The sequence below is a fragment of the Dermacentor andersoni genome, chromosome 6 (genome assembly GCF_023375885.2).
Source record: "Dermacentor andersoni chromosome 6, qqDerAnde1_hic_scaffold, whole genome shotgun sequence".
NCBI classification, from domain to species: Eukaryota; Metazoa; Arthropoda; class Arachnida; order Ixodida; family Ixodidae; genus Dermacentor; species Dermacentor andersoni.
Window position 1 is genome coordinate 106,460,556 of NC_092819.1, and position 18,280 is coordinate 106,478,835.

General features: G+C 47.9%; 1 protein-coding gene across 1 annotated transcript in view; it reads right to left on the reverse strand.

Moving 5' to 3' along the window:
• The window catches only part of LOC126522243 (F-box DNA helicase 1-like), a 135,822-nt gene that overhangs the window by 60,575 nt on the left and 56,967 nt on the right, over positions 1 to 18,280 (reverse strand). The window contains exons 6-10 of the mRNA XM_055066347.2: positions 14,636 to 14,740; positions 14,011 to 14,108; positions 11,252 to 11,330; positions 8,296 to 8,385; positions 4,140 to 4,371 (exon numbers count right to left, since the gene is read on the reverse strand). Of these exons, the coding sequence (XP_054922322.1) occupies positions 4,140 to 4,371; positions 8,296 to 8,385; positions 11,252 to 11,330; positions 14,011 to 14,108; positions 14,636 to 14,740 (604 nt within the window). The remainder of the gene's footprint in view (positions 1 to 4,139; positions 4,372 to 8,295; positions 8,386 to 11,251; positions 11,331 to 14,010; positions 14,109 to 14,635; positions 14,741 to 18,280) is intronic.

Genomic DNA, 18,280 nt, shown 5'->3' on the forward strand with positions numbered 1-18,280 from the left:
AATCACCACAGCACGTCAGAAGCAGTCCGAGTGGTTGCCAGTGTAGCTATTAGATGTCTCGGTGCTTGCACTGCGACCAGGGACGGCACATGTGTGCGTGTTTAATTAAAGGACACATACAGTGTTCCGTGACAGTGGCCCCCCATCGCAGTATTTTGTGTATGCTTTACCGCATAACACGGTAACCAGAAAGAACCAGAAAGTGTTAAATGGAAATAAGATCCTTGCAGCAAAGTATATATGTAGTCCTGTGTTTGGCAGAAGTGGCAAAGTGTGCATGGTTTCCAGAAGATTTTATTCGATGCGCACTTTTTCAGATGCTTAGCCAACTGCTCTTTGCATGCTTTCTCCTCCTGTTTCTGCAGTGCCTGGCTTGTGCAGCTCTGTTCGTTTATTGCAAACTTTGGTTGCTTGTTGCAATGAATCGATTGCTTGTTGCAACATGCGAGAGCAAATTTCTCCCTGCACCGTTATATTTGCATGGTGGCCACTTTCAAATGCAACATAATATGTGGGGACATTACAGAATGGTGCTATACAAAATGGGAACATAATACATAGGAGTCAATGGGATTTAAGCCGTGACCACGAAAACATGATGTAGCAGCCAGGAAAATGCAACAGCAAGGAACATATCAACAGGGTTCCACTATATTGAGGTTCAAACTGCATGGTGTTCAATGGACAAGTTATAAAAAGGCAAATAGTTCATTGTACCGAGAATTCTGTTACAATAAAATTCAATAAACTGAGGTTTAACTGTGTCTATATACTATCCATCATGTCCGATGCATGCTCCAGTGTGCTGTACCGGCTCTACCGATAGGGGCCTCTGCACTTTCTGACAACCTGATCATATGGTCACTATGGGGGGTCTGATAGACGTTGCATTGGTGGCTGCTCTCTGGGTGACATTTGATCATGTGGCAATGCGTTGAGTACACCTGCATAAAACTAATAATACGACAGGACACACCAGACAAGGACGACAAAGAAAAAAACCAGTTGCTAGTTTGCGCTTTGTCGTCTGTGCCCAGTGTGTCCTATCGTGGTCATTAGTTTTGCTCTGGCTTTACTATATGACGTTCAACACCCACCACAACAGCACACATTGCTGTGGCTACTGTGGGTGTTCAGGCTAATGTGCTCGGGCCCGGCTAGCTAAGATCTAAGGAGACACATAGCTCGTCCCCACTCTGCAGCGCATGCAAAGGGGCGCCGCGGCGGATTTGCTGACTCATCGGCAAGGTGTAGAGACGACTCCCGCCGTGGTACAAACGAATAAGGATTTATTTCCTGTTATGTACGAAATGCATGTACAATACAGGAGTATGGCACTAGGGTGGCCGTCGCAGACTACGGGTGAAAGATCCCGGGAAGTCTGCTCCGCTACACAGAAAGGGGCCGCCTTGCTCCGAGGGACGCGAGACCAAGTGGGTCCGCACGTCTGACAGCCAAGAGCACCGAAAGTCAATCTGTGGGGCGAAGGCCCCCGCATACCTCCAATGCTGAAGGAGAGAGAAGCCGAAGAGAGGGTGAGAGGGGCCCGCTCCTCAGGCACTGTTCCTATGCACGGCGCACAACGCCGCTCGTAGTGAGCCGAATGAATGAATGAAACCACGTTTATTCCACATTAAAATGCGCCGAAGACGCTGCGGTGGAAAGGGAGGGAGCCGTGTGCCAAGCAGTGAGCCGCGTGCGCAAGCAGCAGGCTCCACGTTGCACTGGCGCCAGTGGCTGCAGGGAATGTACGCTATCCAAAATAAGGCTGGAGCTGCATGTCCCCAGTGATTGTGTGGGTGCATGGCCCAAGTCGTGTGTGAACAGGAGGTAGGGGGTCCAAAGGGGTCCCCACATCCCCCTCTCCTAAAGACTTGGGCCAGCCCATAAGGGAGCCAACCGGAATCAATGGCAAACCTGATGCCTGACCTCTTATTTCCTTAACCGAAAATACCGAAGTCGAGACTCTCTCCAGGCAAGTCGGTGCCTCCGGCTTGCGGCGAAAGGATAGAGCTGTGGAAGGGTGCCAGCGCCATCTCCTGCAGGACAGCTGCTGCAATGGTCGCCGCAAACGCAGGGTCCGAGGCAAGAGCGCCAACAACGGAATGCAACAGGGCAGGGTTGACATCCGGGTCCATCTTCTTCAGCACTTGTGCGGTTGGATCCGTCCCGGACTCTCTGGCGGTCGTCTCCATCTTCTTCATGTGAAGCTTGTGCACCCCGCTGGAGTCATGAGACCAGCACAGCCGAAACACGCCGCACACCCCGCAGTACTCTGCCAAAGGGTCAGAGGCCATGACTGCTCCGTCCAAGGCCTCAACCATGGCTGACACCGTGCTGCCACAAAAGATGCGTGGGATCACTCGCTCGTTCATGTTGTTCTCCACCTTTCTCTGTTCTTTCCAGCATTTCGCCGACAGGAAGCAAATTGGCACTTTGGAGCCAGATTGGAAGGCCCACATTACGACATGGCGGCGTGAAGGCAAACGGGAACCTGGCTGTGGAGACGAAGGTAACGACAGCACCGGGAAGGATGTGGAGGCAGCAGTAGCGCTAGATTCGACCACTGGCCTTGCTGCGGTCTCAGGAGGGAGTGCAACCGTAGTGGCTTCCCAGACAGCTTGTGATTTGAGGTGCTTGCGGTGGCAGCAATGGCGCCCGTGAGGCCTGGATGAGTCGGTCGAGGTCCTTGAGGCGTGGTGGGACATCTTCATTGTAGGTGTCTGTGTAGCACCAGTCCATGTAGCACCAGTCCGATAATATTAACACTTCAGACATCGTAAGTTCGCACTTTGATGATAATAACAACACACCAACAGCAAATTTCACAGTCCAAAGACAATGTTCATACACAGAACAGGAAGCTCACACTATGTCCGTCAGCTTGCCAAATGACGCATCGCTATGGTGCATTCCCCTTTGCAGGTGGCTAGCAGAGGGAAGGAGGACACTCACGGAAAGGGGCATATTGGGCTTATGGTATCCTCATGCGCCCCTTTGGCCAGTGCTAAAATGTTAACCGTGCCTTTCATGTCATTCGAGCGCCACTGGAGGATAGAGTTCCCCAGGCACGAGCAGTAAGGCAACGGCTAGGTCCGCTTTCGCAGCTCACAACGGTGGGCTCGCGGATCACTTTGATTTACCACGGCCCTTGGAAGAAGCTGTGCACTATGAAAAAGCATCTTATTCGGCTAATGAGTGCCTTTTTTCTGCCTTAACACATGCATTCACGCTATAGACACACCTCTCGGCTTGCCAGCTTGGCAGGGAATAAGGTCCCTCTGCCTAACAGCAAAAAGTAGCGACTAAAATCGTTTTCGCAAGTTATACCGGCGAGTGCACCGATTGAGATCCGCCGTCTTGCTCGGTTGTGCTTGCTGTGTTTCTTTCTCTTCCCAGTTGCTGCTTCTGGCAATGAAAGGTTTGAGGTCAGAGACATTCACTAGACTGCCGGATGGTCTACGATTTGAGTCCACCAGCTTATACACAAGAGGCGACATTTTGGTCTCCACTCGGTATGGGCCGATGGAAGGCTGAGATGCCCTGTGTTGTGTCACTCAGCACAACATGACTGCGTCCGAGGAGGAGGTCACCTACTTGATAATGTACCTCTCTATGCAATCGGTCATATTGTGCCTTCTGTCCAGCGCGTGCTTTAGCCAGGTTAGTGTGGGCATGAGAAAGGGCCTCGCTCATCCTAGCATGCACTTGCACCACGCACTCGGAGAGATCCGAAGCAGCGGCGTCCACCCCGCTGCCGATTCGCAGAACGTGATCCATAGGGCTTGGCATCTCTATCCCGAAGTTAAGGAAAGCGGGCGTATACCCAGTTGAACGGTTCACCGATGTGCATACAGAGAAACCTATCTCACGGAGACAGGCGTCCCAGTCCTTGCGTTGCCGGGCAAAGGCCGCAAACAAGGGCTTCACATTTCGGTTCATCCGCTCGGTGGGATTGACCTGAGGGTGATAAGTCGTTGTTTTGTGGTGCTTTATGCCAAAGGCTGCACAGACATCGACAAACACCTTGGCCGTGAAATAGGACGTGTTGTCAGTGATCAACACTGCCGAGAAGCCCCTCCCCCCCAAAGCGGGCTCCCTCATACGGCTCTGCTGCAAATGAACATCAGCGCACACACCAGCTTGTCAGTGGGGTGCACGGGCACGGGCCGGCCATCCTCCTCCAGTGCAACCGCATGGTCTGGCACGTGGGCCACGGTGAGTTGCGGGTCGGCCGAGGCCAGGAAGTTGTCCACGCTGCTCAGCACCAGCTTCGCAAAGCGCAGCCGTGGCATGTGCATCGACGACGGCACCGATACCAGCTTGGAGACGTCCAGCACCCGCACCTTGGCCGACAGCTTTGCCTTGTATCTGGATGTGACACAACCTGTGTTAAAACTTGGTTCAATCGAAAATGACACCCACTTCGCTGCCTAAACATATTTCCAATACTGCTCGTGATGAATGTTATCTCTTTCAGAAAACTTCTGTGGGTCTCATAAGCATGCTGCTCGGTGCCTGTGTGCATGGAACTACATGACGTAGCACTGCCTGGTATGAGCCTACCGGACACGACTTAAGTATTAGTAGATAGCGCGGGCAAGGATGGTGCCGATGCCTAAACGGCTATGGCTGATGACAGCAACGTGGCTCATGGTAGTGGTACATGGCAGTAACTTTCTGCCCCCTCTAAAAAACAAGTGGTTAAGTTAAGCTTTCGGTATGGAGAACGCCTGCCAACTTCCTGTATGAATTCCGTTTATTTGACCCTGACAAGACCAATGAAATTGGCTGAAAATTCCAACAGGTCAAATTAAACAAGAGGCAGAAAAGATGCCAAAACACGCCACTGATTCATTTGGCAGTATTTGTCTTGATCCTAACATGTCTTCGAATCGAATGCACATCCGCATCCTACGGGTTAAAAGTAGAAAACTAACAAAAGAATGACATTTGAGCTTCTAAACAAAGTAGAAATCAAATTCGCATTCAATTTTTGAGCAAGAAAAACATAGCATGCCTTCAATTCTGGCAAAAGCGAAAAGACGAAGCTAGCGAACTTTACCTTCACAGAACGAAGCGTTACTTATAATGTCCATCATCATCACCCTCAGAGAGCACTTAATTTTCGTCCATGAAGAACCACAACATGTTGCCCTTTTTACACTCCCCAGCATGTTTGATACTCTGCATTCATCAAACGACTTCGCAACTACTGCAAACGGGATGTAGGCCCATGCCTAAACTAATTGCTTCGAGAGCTCGTCCTGCGATGCATGCGATTCTCCCGAATGCCACAAAGATGTGACACATGCCAGCCACTAACTCAACATGTAAAAGAACTTTTCGTTTGAATGTGCTTGCTTTTGTAATCAGACTGAAAACAGTATGTCGTTCTCGTCACACTATGTGAGAACTCGTTCAGTTGGCATCTATGGTCACCATTTTGTGATGGCAATGGCGATGACGCTGGCTAGGCAACTGGTTCTGACGACAGGCTGTTGTGAACACCGCGAACACTGTTTTGGTTTCGTATCAGATTACACCACCCAAGAAATTTTATGACAAACTTTTTTGAAAAGATGCTAGCATTAAAGATGGGTGAATATTGTACTTATTCATTCTGAGCTACCGTTTTGGCTTTAAAAATAATATCTTCTTAAGGCAGGCCAAAAAGAGGCATTTTAAATGGGAGATTTGACTTGAGTTTGAAGCATTCACTGTACCCTAAGTGCCGCCAAGACCACCGCTGCCGCTATTGGAGTCACCACTTGGATCAACCTTGGGGTCGAGCATTTGTGTGATGAACAGGCAAGTTTGAATTATCTGGAGAAGGCTAATTTCAGAAAAGGAAATAACGAAAGTTTGGTCCCACAGAAATGTATGGGTGCAGGCCGGTACCTTCGGTATATATCAAATTAACCGAAAGGTAGAAATTACTGATGCTGAATTAATGGAAGTCTATTTTGCTGCCTAAACCGGGCCTCACTGTAGTAAATTTTACTATATGAGCTGCATTTTGCCCATTTTCACTTCTTAGGCACTGAGTACGAACATCTGCTATCTTACCACTCCACAGTTCTTTTTGGGCACGCTAGCTGTAAATCTCACTCTGTGCATGGGTGTGCATCGAAATGTACTCCCTCTTGTCAACGTGCATGAGTTGTGGATTCGCAAATGGAGACAATGGTGTTTCAAGCAAACAAATATGGAGAGAGAGAGAGAGAGAGACAAAAGAAAGTAATGAAATTTAACAAGAAAAAAGAAGTCCAGTTTGGAACCTTACACTGGCGGACGAAGAAGGATATAATAGAGCAACACAGAGCACATACACTCAATCACAGCTGAGGAACTATTTCAGCTACGTGGCATTATTGCATCCAAAGGTCAATACAGCCGAATTTCGTTGATTCAACCTCAACATGGGACCAACAAGATTGGTCGATATAAAAGAAGAGGTAGACAAGGCACCCTAACGTACCACTACTTCATTCAACAGTATTTGCGCAATCGTAACATGCCCCTGAATAGAATGCAGTTCTAGTTTCTATGGGTTAAAAACATAAACCTAATGTAGAAATCACATTAGAGCTCTTAAACAAAGTAAAAATCTAATGTGCATCGGGATTTTCAAACAAGCAAAATGTAGCATGCCTCTGATTCTGGCAATCAGAAAAAGATGAAATCAGCAAAGGTTACCTTCCGAGAATATAAATGTATTTACACTTATTGTGCATCATTCGTTACTCTCTGACAGTACTTTATCGTTACGGACTACAATATGTTGGTCTCCATACAGTCCATAGCACGTCTGATATTCCGCATTTATCAAACAGCACAGCAACAGTTGCAAACAGGATGGTGGCCTGCACATATACACTAACCACTTCACTTGTTCTTCCCGCGATGCATGCCATTCTCAGGAATGGAGAAAGCCTGGTGCGGCTTTGTTCCCTCTAGCTTAGCATAAAAAAAGAGCTCTTTTGATTGAGCTTTTCTAATCAAACACTGAAAATGGCTCCTCCTCGTAGTCATCCTATGCAAGAACCAGTTCTGTTGCCATCTTGTGATGACCCATCTTGTGATGACCATGACAATGACAGTGGAATAACGGCAAGCTGTTGCTATCAACACCAACGTGCTTTCATATTAATTACACTGTGCAGGCAGTTTTCAAACCAATTTTCCTGAAAAAGGAAATTCATTGAAGATTATGATAATCTCTAGCGCAAAATTTTAGCGCAGCTTGATAAGTGTTTTAATTTCGCGATACATTGGCTGGCATGGACAATTGGTCTTGTGCGGAATGTTGCAAACGGAGCGAAGTTTGGCGTGACTGCCTCGCTAATCTGGAGATCGCGAGAGCCAGCGTGTGGGTGACGCATGGGTGCAATTCACGGAAGCTGCCGCTGACAGACCTCCCAGACGATGCGCATTACTCTGGCGCCATCATAGCCGCACTGTGCTTTTCTTCGCACGCTTTCGCCATATCCTACTCCCCTTTCCGCCTCATGCTTCTGCTGCATCCTCCTCTCTGCTTTCCTCCTTGTGCCTCTTCCCTCTCGCCGCTTTTTTTATGCCCGCTGCGTGCGGCATTCGCTCCCATCTTTTGCTGTGCTCGTTTGCTCGGTTAGGCCAGGAACGCTGACGAAAAATGTGCGTTAGAGTTAGGTAAGTACGGTAATCAAGAATAGTGATTTGCCATTTTTACTTGAAGATCTTTCTAGGGCCAGCTGAAAATAGACATTTTCGGTGGGAGATAATGTGTCTTCGAATGCGTTCACTGTGCCCTAGCACCGTTAAGACGGATGACGCTGGCATTGGGGTGACAACTGAAGTCACCATATTGGTCTGGCACATTTATGCCGACCAGTGAAGTTCAAATTATCCAGTGAGGGCCTATTTCAGTAACAGCCAGGACCTTCAGTCAGGATCGAATTCATTGAAAAATTGAATTAGCTGAAGTTGAATTAACGAAAGCCTACTGTAAATGCTCTCTTAGTATTGTTTCCATTCATGTGTATTGTGTCCCTTGCTCCTAAGAGCTAACCAACCTCACACTCTCCTGAGGTTTCTAGCATCTCTAGTTACACGGGCACGACAAATGAGGCAACACCCACACTCCCAGCAGCTTTGTTTCTACTGACTAAAGCTGCATTGACCTTTGTTTCTGTTGTGTACTGCATCATATGTTGTGAATAGACCAGCAGGTCAATGCTTGTGCAGTACAGTCAAGATAATTGCAAAAGGCATCTGACACATACACAAGGAGGAGGATGTAGAAGAGAAGCTTACTGGAAGCCAACTGCCCGGAATGCCAGAGAATGGGCTGTGCTGCAGGTCACGTTGGGCGGGAACGTGCGCTTGGCAATGTCACACACAGACCTGCGAGAGAAAACAACCACAAAGAATGGCATGGTTAATGAATACGCCTGACGCTAAATGGACACTGAAGAGAGGCATCAATCTAACTAATCTGGTAAAATGTGCTTCTGAAATAGTGAATACAATTATGCCCCGATATAATGAAGTTAGTAAAATCTGCACTTTACTTCGTCATATTAAAATTTCACTACATTAAATTTTGACTGTGTATTGAAAAAAAGACAGTTGCAAACAATTTTTTTTTTCCACAGAAGAGACTGTAAAGAAAGATGTATATAAATTGGGCTGAAATGAAAAACAAATTTCAACAAGAAAAATCAATTTCATTTAATTTAGGAGTCGGCCCGACTACAGTCACGATTTGATGCCATTTCAACAAAGAACTCTTCACATCAGCCGTATGACATTAATTTGGTTGGTAACAACTTTATTTAGAGTACTGCAGAGCTTTCGTCGACGGGGCCTTAGGTCTCCCACGTGGGGACATCGAGGTGTTGCCTTGCCACCGCCTCGCGGGCCTGCTGGACGGCCCAGATTTGGTCACCGAGGCTGGGGCTGTGCAAGGCAGCGGCCCACCGCAGGGGGAGGGTTCCGGAGTTGGCATCGTGCGGGTTTTCGTTACAGCAGAAGGAATGCAGGTCCAATGCACTGTGGTGATTGGTGTAAGCTAACCTTTCACAGCAACACCACCACCGCAACTTGCCAACATAACATCTAGTGTCATTCAGTGTGGGACCTCGTCAAATGCTACCTATGTTCACATCAGCCAATCACCCTCCACAACAGCCTGGCCAATGTAGTGACAAAACCCGTCCCAAAAGTTATGTCAGTTATGTAAAAAAAATTTAGCAAGATCTTATTATTAGCAAGATCCATTATGAATTGGTTCTATAGAGCAGGAGCAGTGCCGTGAATAAGTGCAATAATCTAGCAGCTCAGTTCCAAAAACCTTCTTGCAGGTGCATGTACTCACCAGGAACACTCTCACTTACAGTAAAAGTAGTACTCCTTTACTTTCTATATTTCAATTGCTTTCAACAGCAGTAATGCCTCTTGGCGTATGTGTCCAGAGACATTCCTTTTCTTTTTTTATCCTTTCCCTTTTCTACAAAGACGGAATTTATGTGGAACCGAACACCACGGTTTTGACGTTAGCAAGGCACAGGGCCGTGTCAGCTGTCGCCCAGTGTGCCGCTGTGCACACACTTGGGCCAGAAAGAGGATACCGAGTGCTACGCACAAAGGAAAACACAGTATTGTCCCGAGTTTCCAGAAACCATTTATTGTCGTGGGAGGCACCTAACACCGCATAAATGCCCGGTCCCAGGGTTCGCGGGAACCAAAGGGCTCCTGCGCCAAGGGCGAAAATACAAACAGAGACACCTATAGCATGTTGCTGTGAGAGCAAAGTCTCCCACCACATGACGCTGGGAAAAGTCCCTGTGGTTAGATGCTTTCTCTCGCGATAGCTCAGGCAATCTCCTTCGGTTTGGGCCTCTGATAAGTGCGGCTTGGCGCAGTTCGACCACACACTAGCTCTAGGCAGCGCTCTTAGCGGTGCCTAGAGCTACAAAGCTACAAAGCTACAACAAATCAGCACAAAGTGCATGCTCGCCACACGGGCAAAGGCACAGTACGTGAGCTCAAGTTCGACACACAAAGGGGCCGGCGGACGAGAGGAAAGCGCGTACGTACCCAGTGCTGTTCCCGGAGAGAAGACTCGCGTTCCTGTTGTGAGCGGCCACCAGCAGCTCTCGGCAACGCGAGTGTGCCAACTACCAACCATCACAAGTGAAGCGGCACCGCCGAACACCATCGCAAGTGCAAAGGCGAGAGGCGTTGGAACGACAGTACAGGTGAATGCTAGCGCAAAGGCGCCGGGTGCCTCAATCCCTATAAAGTAAACTGCTGCCTTCTTGCCCAGCGATACAGCTCCGCCTGGTTTTGTCTCGTAGCTGCCGGCTGCTGGCAGGTTGAACATATCAGCTGAGAATCGGTACTTTCTTTCAGGGAGTCGAGGATAGCTTCTCTCGACTTCCAAGATCATGGATGGTGTGCCCTGTGGTATCCGCAAACGAGCGAGGGCACCCTCGTTTTTCTCATTGATTGAGACTGATAGCAATATAGTACAGTTCCTAATTGTTCTCAAGTGAGACTCGAGGAAGGCCTTGCATTTAGTGCTGCTACTCGTGCTGTTACTGTCACTGCCTCAGCAGGCGGGCACATAACCAGCAGGGCGCACTGGCCATGACAAAAGCGCCACACTGGGCATTCCCACAATGCACCGATGCGAATGCACGATTATGACGCACCGTGATGCCATGTGTAGTGCTTCTGCTTGACAAATCATGCCAACACCACTAACTTTTCAAACTGGAAATGAAATAATTCATTATAGTTGGCCTAACTTATTTGCGTTTCGATTGCCCATGATGGTACACCAGCTATATTGCGGCCGTATGCAACTATACCTTCAAATGCACTTATTTTGGCTTTGCTTGCTACCTTATCTGTCACAGACATGTAACTGTGTAGCTGGGGCAGTTAGTGCCTGGTTCACTAAAAGCACGGTGTTCAAAGGTGAAGCTGTCGTCGGACATGAACTCGTATGTTGCAGTGGGCATAATGATGTGCGATAAAAAAGGCACTGAGGGTGCTCATGCGAAACATATGTGAAATGTTAAAGTAGATAGTTTCCCTTGCACATTTCAGGCGATCTGGGAGTGAAGAAAGTTCACTGCACAAACGTGCAAACTGCAGAAAATTTCAGAGTGTTCTGTACATGGTGTCTTATATAATATAGCACCTGTGTTACATTGAGGATCAATCAATCAATCAAACATCAACACAAGGCAGTGTGACACACCTGTTGTAGACGATGCAGAGAAATTTGGCTGCAGGCCTCAACCTGGCATATTCCACGAGCGTAGACGTCTTGCCTGTCCCTGCATGATGACAAGCAACTTATGTTCACTAAAGAGTTTGCCCTTATGAAGAAGCCAGACTTGCCATAACTGAAGTGTACCAGTAATAAGTCTTTAGCCACATACATGTTTTTTTTTTTTTTTTTTTCAGGTTACTTCCTCTCCACAGGTGGAGGAAAAAGAACTTACCGTAAAAATCCGCGTATAATGCGCGGTTTTTTTCCTATTATTATCGTCCAAAATTTCTGCCTCGTACTATATGCGGATCCGAACGCAAATTTCAGGCAAAAATTTGGGCTAGAAGTTTTGGTTTCGTTATTGCTGCATGGCTACGGCTTGGCTTCCTTATTGCTGCATGGCTATGGCTTGGTTTCGTTATTGCTGTGTGACTACAGCATCATTTCTTTATTGTTGAGTGTGCACCTTGGCAGCACACGTACAAACCACCCTTCATGAAGTGCATCTCTTTTATTCCGCATTGAAGGACCAAGATGTCCGGACCACAAAAACAGTACTCAGCTGCTTTCAATAGAAAGGTTATTTTAGCCACACAGGACATCGGCACTAGTGCGGCACGGGAGACAGTTTGGCGTAAACTAGGGAAGCATTCGTGGATGACTTCGACAGAAGGAAGCTTTCTTCAGGTGCAGCAGAACGCGAAGAAGCAAGCTTTCGCGGCTCGAAGAGTGCGACATTCCCGGAAGTCGAACTTGCCCTGATGGAGTTCGTACGCCAACGGCGAGCCGCGCATCTAGCTGTGAGTGTGGAGATTATGCAGGCAAAAGCTAGGGAGCTTGCAAGAGAAGAAGGGCTACCAAGCACCGCCTTCAAAGCTAGCAAGCACTGCATTTATCGCTACATGTGCCGTGCTGGTTTTTCTTTATGCCGCCGAACTTCGATTTCGCAAAAGCTGCCCGAATCGTTCGAAGAGCTGCTTTTAGCTTTCCAGCGCCATGTTATTTCGCTGCACAAGTCCAAGAACTTCCAGCTAGGGCAAATCAGCAATGCTGACCAAACGCCGGTTTACCTGGACATGCCATCGCCCCTCACTGTGCACGAAAAGGGCTCTAAACGAGTTTATGTCCGGTCCACTGGCAGCGAGAAAACGCGAGTTACCATTATGTTGTCATGCACAGCACACGGAAGCAAGCTTCCACCCTTTGTCGTCTCCAAGCGAAAAAAAATGTGGTCATGAGATGCCACGAGAAAGGCTGGATGAACGAGAATCTTGTGCTCCACTGGATAAAGTCTGTCTGGTGTAGGTGGCCTGGTGCACTGTTGTTGTTCCTGTCCATCCTCGTGCTGAATGCATTTCGTTGCCATTTGACCGACTCAGTGAAGAGGCTGTTGCGTGAATCCAGCACTGAACTTGTCGTTATCCCAGGTGTGATGACGTCTCAGCTGCAGCGTTTAGATGTTTGCGTGAACAAGCCGCTCAAGGATGCAATCAAGCGTTGTTACGTAAATTCGATGCGCTCAGGTGGGCCTGCAGTGACGCCGACCGGGCGGCTGAAGCGGGCTTCGCCAGCCGCGCTATGCAAGTGGATTGTGGATGCATGGGCCAGCATACCAGAGGACCTTGTGCATCGCACATTCAAGAAGTGCGGCAGCTCGAACACGCTTGATGGCTCAGAGGATGAGTACCTCTGGGAAGATATGTCTGACAAGGAAATATCCAAAGATAGCGCAGCTGAGGAAGACAGTGATTGAAGTGCAGAGTGCAATTTAAATAAATGTTTTCCTCGAGTTTTCCCAACTCATATTATATGCTGATAAAACATTTTTTTTTCCATTTGGCGTCCCAAAAATTTCACCTCGTACTATATGCGGGTTCGTATTATACGTGGGTTTTTACAGTACATTATAAGTTTGTTATCTCATATTCCAGCTGACAAAAATTCCAGTTACACAAATGTCAATTTAGTGCAAGAACGGCAGGCTCCTGCTGAGGACACTGCCATCTTTTCCAGAACTACTTTGGCCATGCAATGTTGACAACTGTTGAAAAAGAAGAGGTTCAGGACACAGAATGCGAGGGCTCGTGCCAGTGCCATCTTAGTTACAGCTGTTCAAGCAACAGACCGCATCCGATGGGACGTCAGTCTCTGACTCCAACATGAAAAACACACAATATTATCTTTGTCCACTACAGTACTGCCTGCCGTGGCCTCATAGATTTTTGCACAAACGCCACAACTCTTCGGGTCTGTGTATTGTAGGAGACCCAACACAAACTGCTCAGCACAATAGCTGTGCAAGGACACAATGGTTAGTGCACATGGCTGTCAGCTGCACATTGCCACATGGGCATGAGTCAGTAGCAGTGATGGGCCAAGTTCCTTTAACGCAATAGCGTTAAGGAGCCCGTGTCGCAGAAAATCTGGCATTGGACATCGTTTCGGCAAAAAGATTTTCGAACCACCCATACCCAGGCCATTCATGTAACGCAAGGAATTAAATAAACTAATTGAACTTGAGCCCACAGACCTTCTGAGCCATTTTTCGATCCAGTTCAGAACAGTTCCTTCAATGAGTTCTGGTTCACGTTCGGTCCTAGGATGCCAGGAAAATAATGGTTTGCTTCGGTTCCGGTTCAGCTGAAAACGGTACAGCTACAGTTTTCGGTTCACTTCCAGTTTGGTTTGACAGCTTGCTTTCAAATCACTAACAAAAATCAGCTAGTTAAAAGCAGCACACTCACCAGCAAAGGCCAGGATGCGCACGACGTCGGTGGGTGCCAGCTCATGATTGATGATGCGCATCTGCTCGTGGGTGAAGCGTACACGCTGCCCCTGTTCCCTGCAAGAAAGGCTGCGATGTCGGCAACAACCAAACAAAAGACAGACACACATGAAACTGCAGAATGCATTCACTTTGGGTAGAAATTTATTCTTTTCTGGGGTTTTACTTGCTAAAACCACGACACAACTGTGAAGGACACACAGTAGTGGGAGACTGAAATAACTTCGACCATCTCGGGCTTTTTAACATGCGCCTAGGTCTAATAAGCATGCCAACGTTTTAGCGTTACACCTCCATCAAACTATGGGTGCCACAACCAGGAACAGAAGTCGTCACCACAAGCTCAGCCGTACAACGCCATAGCCAATAAACTACAGTGGTGCGTCACTCCCGGTAGTACAGTGAACCTTTACTTTAGTGAAGGTTTCAGCTAGATGAAGTTTTCTTTAGAATCGTTGGCATGCATTAACACGGGACTCGTGTAAAAGAATTTCAGTTCACCTCCGAGATGGTGCAAAAGAATAGCAGCTGCCTCCTTTTCCGAAAAAAAAACTGCCACATTCAAGAGATGTGCGAGTGCATACCGAAACTTCCAGAGACTCTGCTGGCCCGGTCGGCTGGATATGTTGAGTGTCGCCATCCCTGGCCTCTCCATTACATGCAGCACATAGTAGACGCGGTAGTGAAGTCTGCGCACACAATGCATGTGAACGCCAGAAATTTGTTGCACAGACACGTTAAAGAACAATACAAAAAGAAAAAAAAATTATGCAGGTCTCACACACAGTGGGAATCAATGGTATGCAACACATTTTGCAGGTAGCTTGCCACCCAGCATCATTTGGGTTCCCACAAAGCATCACTAGTTGTCAATCATGCCATGTCATGCATATAGTACTCATATACATCCATTTAAAGATATGACCACAAGAGCATCATGACCACAAGCATGACATGCAGGCATGTCATTCATACTATCCACGTCAAGTCATGACAAGCATGTCACGTCATTCACGCCCTTCCTGTCATGCATATACTGATACATATATTCAGTTAAAGATACGACCACAATCGCAACACATACCTAGTGGCCAAAATGTCATGCCATGTCATTCATGTCATGCATGCATATCCTGATATATATCCAGTTGAAGAAACAATGATGACGGCATCATGACCACGAGCACGTGCCTAGTGGCCCAAATGCTATGCCAAACGTGTCGCAACATGCATGAATGTCAAAGGTCATTTCATGACACTTATGATGCAGCCATGGTTGTTTCTCTGGACATGTATCTGGATATGCATGACACTTATGTCATGCATATCCAGATACATGTCCAGAGAAACAACCATGGCTGCATCATGACCATGAGCACATACTTTGTGGCCCAAATGGCAAGTCATGCATGCATGTAACATCCTGCATATACTGATATATATCCGGTTAAAAAAATTGAGAGCCCTTGTACTCTGTGAATATGGAAGCTGCATTGTTCAATAGCTATATTAAGTTCTAAAGGGTCCTGAATATTTCGCAGCATGCGCTCGAAAAAAGGTTTTGCGCTTACCGCTGCGCTGTTCTTGCTCAAATTTTTCAGAATGATCGCATTTCAGTGTTGACTTCGTTTAGTAAAACACTTGGCCCAATTAATTGTCTGGTTATTAAGAAAAAAGTGCAAATTTGCCTGTGCTTATGGGGATGCGAGCTGCTGCCAAGACGGCGCAAGCATAAACTTGTGTCGCCACCTGCCGTCATCTGCAGAAAGCAGTGTTTCAGGGAAGGCTGCCGCGTGTTGCGCGCTCCTGGAACAGGCGAACAGGCGACAAAAATTGGAGGCATACGTCTCCCTGTGTCCAGGATTCTTGTGCTGTGTGGTAGGAGGATGGCACTTAGATGCTTGTGCTTGGTGTGCAGGGCCAGGAAGTGAAATGCACAGGCTTTCAATGCTTGTGTTCAGCGTGCGGAGCCAAAGAGTGCGGAAGTGCGCGTGGTTGGTGCGCATGCCGCGAGACATAGCTATTCCTGCAATGGGGTGGACCAGCTGATGAGACCACACAGCACGGCGAGCTTTAGTGGATCAAACGCCGGGCCATGTCCCGACGTCCTGGTACTTTGCCCTAGCTTCTACCATCGTCACATCTCTTGCTGAGCTGAGCGTCATCCCGGCTCTCACCACCACTACTGCTGTGCTACCAAGCTCAGGCCACATTCCAGAGCTAAGGCTCCAATACCTAGGCTATGTCCTGGTGCCGTGCCCCCTGAACTTGAGCCTGGCCTGTGCCGTCCAGGTTGAACCAGACTACACGCTGGAGCTGTGTTCCCGAGCCCGGGCCAGGTCCTGGCTATTGGTGCATCGTAAGTCGACAACCCTACGGCATTCACCGCTGCTGGAAGCCAGGCTCGTCAAGCCATCACCACGAAACCTAAGCTCCTAAGCTGGAACTGCGAATGCTTCAGTGTGACTGTTGCTGCATAGAACCAGTGCTTATGTTTATTGATAAGCATCTTCTGTGTTAGTTCCATGTGCTGAATTGTTAGTATAAAGGTGTCTCTTCGTGTCTCTGGGTGCTTGCTTTGTGCATCTGGCTGACCTGTGTCACATTTTAGCCCCACATGCTGCTTCGCTAACCTACATGCATTAAATACATGACAATATTAATGTACCCAGCAAAAAAAATAAAGAGAAATCAGTGCCCTTCAACTCTGTGAAGAAGGATGACCAGCAAAGCCGTGTATGTGGGCCCCTTAATGGCGAATTGCACCTCCGCTGCAGGCCGGCCTGGCATTGCACTGTCTTTGGGATTGGCCCACATATGGGGAGTGCTTAACATCTGCGTCACCTCTGCCGCAGGTTGGCCCGGCATTGTACATTGCACTATCTCCAGGATTTTTTTCTACGCATGGACATGATAGTGGGGAAAGTAGGCCCTCATATCTTCGCTGTAAAAGAAATGTGAACTGCTGGAGTTCCACGTCTTAAGTTGCTACGGCAAACTTTTTTTTGTGTGTGTACAATGAATTTGCATTGCAATTTTTGTATCGTTTTCCCCCTTTATATACTACCAGATGCCACGAATGTGACCTACTTCATACAAGCAACAACTTCTCTCAAGAGCAGATGCACAAAAATGTGTTATCCAGTTCATCAGGCCTGGAAAACACAGTGCAACATCCCTGGAAACACCACGTGCACTTTTTCTCCGTAGTCTGCATCATGTGCCATTGCTCTTACTGCTGCTGTTGGCAGCTCTGTTTGCCAATGAACTGCTGGTGCCTTACGGTGGCTGCCCGGTCCCTATACCAACTCGTCCAAAAAGCCACCCTTGTGAACTTTATCTCCAGTTCAACTGGTCCTTTTTCCTTCTTTTTGCACATTGTGACCCTTGTGCTGCTGTTTCACTCATTGCCGTAACTGTGTTTAGCGCCCCTCCTGTTTCCCGTTTTTCCTTATGTGCTCTTAGTGTCTTGGTTCCTTCACTCATTCTGAGTTGTGCTAATTCAAGAAAACGTCATGAAAGATGAACTCGCCCAAAGTGCCTCTGTTGTGTGACTAACTGCAACTGGTGACCAAGGAGCAATTCAAGGTGACTGACTTTCACACTGGAAAACCCAATTTGCCCATCAACACACTTTTGAAAAGTCTAACGATTGGTGCTGTCACCATTTGCTCACACCAGCATTGCCACGTAAAATAAGTGGCAGCATATACAATGTCTTGCTCCTACGCCAGTGATTGGTCCAGCAGGTGTGCAACTCCAGTTGCAGAGCTAGAAATTAGGCAGGGTGCGATTGACCCAAAACAGCCGCTGTTCAATCAAGGCAACCATTTTCAACCGTCGCTTGCAGCAAACTTGGTCGCGCGACCGGCAAGGTTCTGACTGGTGTGGTATAAGTCGCGGGCCACTTTTTTTGTTGCGACGATAGATGGGATTTTTTTGTAGGTACTGCTCTAGGAGGGCACATGTAACCGACAAACGGAGGCCTCAGTAGAGCACCTGAGATTATAATAAAGGAGGAGGCGCAGGATCTCCAGCGCACCCATGGGGTAGCGGGGGATTCAAAGGTGGAAGCCGGGCGGCCAGTGGGTTGGGGCCGTGGAGGCCGAAGCGTCCAGCCGCCTACTTGTGATGCCAAGTTCAGCACTACCGCGCCCCATGACTTCTGCAACACCAGTCAGAACTTTGCCGCGCAACCTCTGCCGCCTAAGAGAAAGGTGCGGCTAGGT